Consider the following 8,466-nt stretch of genomic DNA (forward strand, 5'->3'; position numbering starts at 1 on the left):
TTCCAGTGCTTGTGTTTCCATTGCAATCCTGACTTGAGCATTGTGTAGAGTTCTAGAATACGACCCTTAAACAAGTCATTTCGTTTTTTCACTATTCGCACTACCAGTAAATACGCCATAACTTGTAATCAATCTTCATAGCATTTAGCGTCAGAACGCTACATTACAACCAACCAATGGCATGTTAGATAACAAAAAGTGCATAGTCGATGATGTGACAATTATACGAAATTAAAAGGAAATGTCTTAATAAAATTACGCTTAATTACTTAACTTATTAAAATAAATTTTCACTTTACACAGTATTTGTATTATATAAAGAATTGTAATGTAAAAGAATTACCTAATTGATAACAAATACTAGCACCACCGCGGCGTTAGGTTGAAACTTCAACACATGGCCTAGTAAGTAACAGAACCAATGTGAAGTCAACAATGCGACAATTAAATTAATTTTAAACAAATTGTCTTCAAGGAAATTATGCTTAATTACCTAAAATATGAAAATTGGTTTCACGCTTCACTCAATATTATTATTATTCAAAATGAGAAGTTGCAATGTGTAAGAGTAAAGTAAACCAATAACTAAATCGTTCCTTTTTACGCAACTTAACAATAAAAAAACGATTATATTATTAAACATTACTCTTAAAAATAAATATAAACTATCTTCTATGTCGAAGTCGAAGTCGTCTTCGACTCGTAAAGGCAATTCGAAAACGTGACGTACATTTCCAATTTTCTTGCTCGAGATAGGCTGTTTACAAATGGCGCCGCGGCGGGGGCGTTTTTTGCTGCTGGGGTATGATGGATATGATGGGGTGCTGGGGTATGATGCCGTAAGTCTTGCGGTGCCCAATACTTACGGCATCATACCCCAGCACCAGCGGTGCAAATAAAGCCCAAACGGCGTCATCTACTAAAATTGCACATCTTTTTTTATGAGACCTATTGACGGGACGAACATGTCGCGCATTTGTGGTAAGCGAAACGTCTGTCCATAGCAGTTAGCAGTGCCACTCAGAGCTTTAAATCAAAAAGATCTGAGGAGCACTGTCACTACGCCCGTCATCCTAAGACATGGGCACTTGTTGGCCCCATTGCTAGATATCATAAAATTCCAAATCGACTCAATTAACCTTAAGAATTGTTCTTAGGGTGTGTTACAGATCTTTTGTATTGGGTTTTTTCGAGATTTATCGCCGATCCACACTTTTAGTCACTTATTACACTTTACGTTGCCTAAAGATTCCGCTATCGCTCTCGCTTATGCGCCCGCGCGTCGCCTGGCCACTCCGTGTTAATTTTACCACTTTTCTAAGCAAACTTGTAGTACTCATATTACAGTTAGGAAAGAAGCGTTTGTTTTTCGTGACGTTTGTAGGGCGATAGTTTAGAAAACCAGTTCAAATTTGGAAAAGTACTTTTACTACAACATTAACTGAGCAATTACTTGGTTACGCACAGTATAATTCCATATATTGCACTGATAGTACAAAAGGAAAAGTAAAATAATCATGTTTTTTAACAATATTAAGTAACGGGACAAACAAGCCGTGCGCCTGATGGTAAACTACACGTCTGTCCATAACAGTTGCAGTGCCACTCAGAGCTTTAAATCGCAAAGTACGCATGTCAGCCCTGAGACATATGTTGACAAGTCCCATGTCCCTGTAATTTCACCAATACCCTGACTCTTCAAAACCGGAACGCAGTAATGCTAACATTACTGCGTGACGGCAGATATAGGTAAGGTCATGTATTCCATAGGTAATGTACACGTGAAAATGTCTTTTTTAAGCCACTGCTCGATCACTCCGCTGACCTCGTGAGAAGAATGAGCTAGAAACTCTAGCGATTGCTCTTTTCAAATAAACTTAAATGCTATGGAATACACTTTGAATTAAATTTGTGTGAAATCTAGACTCATGTTGTCTTTCCATACATCTTTATCTAACACATACTCTTCAACTTTGTAATATGACTTTTCAATTAAAATACTATAAATGTAAAAAAATCACTTATTGCTGACAATTTATAGTACATTCTGTTAGTACATTTACAAGGTATCTATTCTACTGTTACTAGGTACACACGCCAACCCATCAAGCATTAATGTATCTTGTTCCGTTGCACTGGAGGCGATTTTCGAATAAAAATGTGTAGTCTGATGTTCCGTTGTCCGTACAAAGTTGGTTGTTTTATCCAGAACAAGCTAATAAAAAAATTATCTAATTTTGAGTTAAGTAGATATATTTTAATTGTTTGTTACAATATTCTAACGATGGTTTTATTGACTGGTTTTTGAATTTCACTATTTTGAGATACAACACTATTGCAATAGCTGTGTGATATAACAAATTGCCAGTAATTTATAATTTATAACTCATTTCTTTGTGGTGATGAACAAGTCGGGCGCCTGGTGGTAAGCGACACACCTGTCCATAACAGTTACAGTGCTGCTCAGAGCTTTAAATCGCAAAAGTCTGTGGGACACTGCCACTGCGCCGGTCACCCTGAGACATAAGTTAACAACCCTTAATTTAATTATGCATATTAATTAATTATGCATAATATTTAATTGCTCTTGCAAAGATGACGAGATGAGATACGTTCAAGTGCATGCCACAAGTATCCTATAAGGATATTTAAGCCATAATCTGCCACACTAGCCCACGAGTTGTGGACTTCACACTGATAATTTTGAACTTTCTTTTGCCCTTAGCGAAAAGTGTCGTTGAAAGTTATAGGTGCATGCTATAACCTTTTTTTTTTATTTCAGAGCCTTTTCCCGTGGTCATCATGAAGGAGGTGGAGAAGCAACCATCACAATATCAACTGCTAGCGACAAAAAGAAGAAAAACAAAAAGAAGAAGAAAAAGCCATCGATTCACGTTGTTGGACCAATGGTCAAAGACTCTGACCGTGGGTTTGGAACCATCCAGTCTTGGGTTATAGGAGGAAAATCTATTGATCACTCCAACATTTCACACTTGCCTGGTGACGGTTCAAGCTCGAACAATCGTGGTTCAAGCAATAATAGTCCTGGTTCAAGTGTGAAAAGTGACGAGAGTAGTGATATAGAATCGAATGTGCATGATTCAAATCTGAATAGGGGAATCGTTAGAGGGGGAGTTAGAAAGGGGAGGGGTATTATTAGTGACCTTTGGGATATGGGGCAACAGGCCGTTGACGCGGTAGCTGAGCATGCAGTGGAGAGTGACCTTAAAGAGGATGGGCTTACAGACAAGAGCTCCTTTGAAGGTACGGTGGTGGTTATTTCTATTTTCTTTTTCTATTTGTTATTTAAATTAAAATTTATTTTGCGCAATTACTTTTATTATCAAATGTTATACCTATATACAATCTGCAACACGTGTTGTGTATTAATAAATGTTGATTTACATATGAATATGTCGGAGAATCCCAGAGATTCTTTGCAGGGGATACCATCCATTATCAATTCATTTAGTTGGCGATAAGTAATAATGTCAGAAGATTGCAATTAACTCATGTGTTCACTTTTGATCATTCGAACATACAAAAGATAAACTACACAAAAATAGATTTTAAATGTCACGTGGCGTATTCGCAGAGAGAGGCAGCTCGGTTATTTACTATTCACAAACATTAACATCAAAACCCGTCTTGTCGATTCGCACCTTTTTTGTTGTGGCCTCACTTAAGGACATTATTGAAAATCAATTGGAAAGCATTGTGTTTTCCATTTAACACTGAGTTAGTGACACTTTTTGTTACCGCGGTTGGCACCACAAGAAAATATCTTCATAGTGTCTTTGTTTATATAAATAATCTGTATGTTATTTTGTTCGTGATTTACTTTTTTAATTGTTTATTTGTTTCCTAATTGTGATTTTTTTCCCTTTTGTTTCTCTTTACTTGTGTGGTGCCACTTGTGGTAGTCAAATAAATGAATGTTCTTTTCTTGGTTTATGACTAATAATTCTAAACGCACTCAAACGACAATACCACCACCATCTCCGCGACCTCATACAGTTCGATCTATCAAACTGACGTGACGTTTGTAAGGACACACAATCATCCAATATTCTCCATAAACGCCTATAAAAGTACTCTTCCACTGGCCAGGCGAGACGAGACGAGAATTGAAATTTTTATAGCAAAATTTCAGTCCATTAATGCCTAAGTGCCCCTCAGATCTTTGCGATTTAAAGCTCTGAGTGGCACTGCAACTGTTATGGACAGGCGTGTAGCTTACTATCAGGTGCACGACTTGTTCGTCCCGTCACTTGTAATATTAAAAAAATCGCATGTTTTGGTGGAAATAGCCCCTGCATTTCAATTCTCGTTTCGCTTCGCCAATGGAAAAGCACCTTGAGACATGATGCTAGAAGTACAATAAAGTGAACTGCTTTACACTTGTGTTGTCAAGTGTATGATAGAAATTTTTGTTAAGTATGCGTCAAACATTCTTTAAAATAACAGTTTGATTTCTTTTTAGTATCATTCGAATAGAAAAAGTATTCACGTTATTCTATGACTTTTTAGAATAACTACTACAAAAGTGACACACTGTTATGGCAATAAGAAATCACAGACAATGTTTTAGCTTTCTTTTAAAATGAAAATTACAAGCAAATATAAAAAAATCCTTTCTTTTTGGTCGGTCTATATCACGCTCTTTAAGAAGGAACTGAGGACTGTTCATTGTGCGTGTGGCATACGTTTTTAAAGCTGTGTGTAAGTCCACGTACACATAGCTTGCCATTGCAGGACTACAGCGGACAGGGGGGAAGCGTGGCGGCTCTGGCTAGTACGTGCGGACCGCGTGCAAATTTAGATTCGACGCAGGAAAGCGATCTTGTCGTATCTCAAAAAATACTATAATAATAGACTTTTTCGCCAGTGCCGAAAAATTATTTTAAAAAATTATTTCTCTTTAATTTGAATTAATAGAAAGTCAATTTTAAAGTATGATGTATATAATCTTAGAATAATAACGCATACAAACCTAGCCCGCACACGCTAAGTGAGGCAAATTGAAGCGCTCCCAATGGGCCTACACGAGCGGGCGGGCCTTCAGTGCTCAAGGTCAACTTGCATCGCGAACAGCTCCAGAATTTTAGCTAAAAATGACGAAATGTGCGGTAAATGAGTGTAAAAATACGTCAGACAAACATAAAATAGATACTAACATCACATTCCACGGGGAAGTAACGCGTTTCAACTTGTATTTTTTATAAATATTCACTAAAACCGAAAATTAACGTACTAATAAAACTAGCCTACATGAATTTGATTTTTGCCTCACTTGTGACAGTTCGTTTGATATGAAACTATCATTCTATGCGTTATTATTCTAAGTATATAATCATACTTTAAAATTGACTTTCTTCTAAACTTAACGTAGCTTTTTTATCTTTGTAGCAGTAGAGGTCCTTGTGAAAGAGTTCGTCCAAGGAAGTACTGCCACCTTACCTATTCCTGCCGCCAAGCAATAATGTCAGCATTACTGCGTTCCGGTTTTGAAGGGTAAGGATGTTGGTGAAATTACAAGCAAATGGGACATGTCAACTTATGTCTCAGGGTGACGGACGCAGTGGCAGTCTTCCTTAGGTCTTTGCGATTTAAGCCTCTGAGTGGCACTGCAACTCATCAGCACAAGACTTCTTCATCACGTCTCTTGGTACTATGATAGGCAACATAGACATATACCCAAGTCAATATATTCAAAATATTAAAAAAAAATCATATTCTTCCAAGTTAGTAATCCATCTCCTCCTGTCCGTCTATGTTAGCATCTATCTGCATTCGCCAGAGAGACTTCCATCCTATAACATTGTCATCTTGGCTTCATAGTTTTCTCCATATGAAAAACAAACACAAAAGATTAACAAACATACAACAATAAAATATAAATAATATAACGAAGGTCGTAGCTTGGATTAAGAAAAATTACGTATTCATAGATCGAAGCCTGTTCCAGAACAACCAAGATGTTGTTTTTTTTTCATCCTATTTTTTTATACAATTCCAAACACAAACCTACATTAATTCAGCCAGTATTTCTAATCATACTCCCTAGTCTACAGTACCATAAAAAAAACGTTATTTTCGTAGCTATATGTCATAACGATATGGTACGAGTATATTACGATTCGTCTCCTAAAAATCCCCTAACATGCTGTCCCGTTAGTGGGTGCTGGGCCTTACGGAGATTGAAGCAAAGTGCTTCGTGGGAATGGGTGGTATACCAATGAACAAGGATTGGACTGTTCCGAACTTAAGAATACTTCTTCTCGTCTAATAGGTGTGTAAAAAAATAAAATCGTGTCTATAGGTGGCAGTTACGACTTCCCCAAGACGTGGACCAGTTCGCCTGTACGGTTTTAATACGAAATTGGTGAAATAATTTAAGTTATTTTGCATCGTGTGCGTTTATTTGCATGTTTATTTATATATTTCATTTATTTTATTGCAATTTTAAAATAAATATACGTAGTGAAGGTTGCATGCTGCATTTGATTTCGTTTGTAGCATGAAGTTAGTTTTAAGAACTATAGCATTGACTTACAAAGAAATGGACGACGGGTCTAATACAAAAACCACGAAAAAAATGTCCCAAGTCAACCTATTTAAACGTAGTGACGTGTCAAGGAATATGAAAAAGCTAAAACGTTGAATTTAAATTGTAATTTCATCGCAGTACTGTCTAATTTTGCTTGCTTCGCTGTCAGTCGAACAAACAAAGACTAGACCGTGAATGACGCTCTGTATACGATTTTAACGCCCTATAAGTTCGGACACTTTTTAGCGCGGACCCGACGTCCATATAATTGTAAGTCAATGAACTATAGTTTAGATTTCTATTTGAACTAATGCGCGTCCTAAATCCGAGAATATACAAATCTAGAAAACTCGCTTGTCGCTACGAAATGTCGCTTGTGCACTAAGTACTTGTACACCTATACTATAGCCAAATTCGATGTAGAATGTTTAATAACAAAACGTTGCCAATGATGGCATAGGAAAAGAACATTTTTTTCAATGCTCATTATTAAGACTTGCTCTGCCAAGGCCTGCTCTCGTTATTCGAATTTAAACAGGTAGGTAAATAGGTAATTGGGTTATGTAGATATATAGAATACTTACCTCGCCAATTATAATACAGTTTACAAAATACCCATTGATACATACGAGTTAGGAATAAACGTAATTTTTTGCATCCTATTAATATTTACTGCTAGATGGTAGGTAATGGTAGAAGGAATGACACAAAATTATAACATTTTTATTTCATATTAATTTACTACATATTATATCATCCAGCATCTACTTCCGATTCTGAACTTGAATTACCATTATTTACCATTATTCAAATCAAAAAGTCACTAGGGGTGACACAGTTTTACAAATAATTAACTACTGGTCGTTTTCTAGTTGAATTTCGTAGGAAAATATTGAAATTGTGGTAACTGCTAAAGAGTCTGAGATGATAACCCTAAAAATCATACGTTTTTGTTTGTTGACATTTATTCTACATTGAATTTGGCTGGAGTATAGAGTTAAAATGATCCCTGTGACATTTTGGACCGTAATTTCTCGAATTCGGAACTACGAATCGAATGTACTGCGCAAACGCTCTTTTTAGGGTGAGGTCAGACGAACATAACCTTGTGAGTTGGTAGTCGCGTTTTTTGCCAAATTTTCGTAAATAATAATGACAATTTAGTACGATAAATAAAAATAAACTTGCTGTTCTTGACAGCCATCTTGTTTATAAATTCACTATTATGACAATTTATGACCTTCTATCATTGACTTACAAATAAATGGACGACGGGTCTAATACAAAAACCACGAAAAAAATGTCCCAAGTCAACGTATTTAAACGTAGTGACATACATGTAAAGGAATATGAAAAAGCTAAAACGTTGAATTTAAATTGTAATGTCATCGTAGTACTGTCTAATTTTGCTTGCTTCGCTGTCAGAAGAAACAAACGAAGACTAAAGCGTGAATGACGCTCTGTATAGGATTTTAACGCCCTACAAGTTCGGACACTTTTTAGCGCGGACCCGACGTCCATATAATTGTAAGTCAATGCTTTCTATTATTAAATTTCTATTGATATTCAAAATCGTCCTTTGATATCGTTATTAGATCTCGTTTACTGTAGATCATAAGTTTGGTTAGTTAATATTAAAACTATAGGTACAAATATAGTAAACTAATATTCAATGGAATGTGCTCGCATGACACTTGTCAACAACCACTGCTGAGGGTACCCCAGCAACCTTTACAACAAAAAAAGAATCATCAAAATCGGTTCACATAACAACATATGTACATATAAAAAAAAGCATACAGTTGAATTGAGAACATCCTGCTTTTTTGAAGTCGGTTAAAAAAAATAAAAGTAATATCATTTTTATATTTAAACGTTGCGGGCCGCACAAGCCGCGTGCCGTGCTTTGGACAGCT

General features: G+C 36.3%; 1 protein-coding gene across 1 annotated transcript; it reads left to right on the plus strand.

Moving 5' to 3' along the window:
* Window positions 1-807: 807 nt before the first annotated feature.
* On the plus strand, window positions 808-3,264 carry LOC113238465 (the record flags this gene model as incomplete). The annotated part of the gene is made up of 2 exons (XM_026475291.1): window positions 808-839; window positions 2,783-3,264. Coding segments are annotated over exons 1-2 (514 nt in total), but the record flags the coding sequence as incomplete, so codon positions are not given.
* Window positions 3,265-8,466: the final 5,202 nt, after the last annotated feature.

The sequence above is a fragment of the Hyposmocoma kahamanoa genome, unplaced genomic scaffold (genome assembly GCF_003589595.1).
Source record: "Hyposmocoma kahamanoa isolate Upper Pololo Valley unplaced genomic scaffold, ASM358959v1 95991, whole genome shotgun sequence".
NCBI lineage: Eukaryota > Metazoa > Arthropoda > Insecta > Lepidoptera > Cosmopterigidae > Hyposmocoma > Hyposmocoma kahamanoa.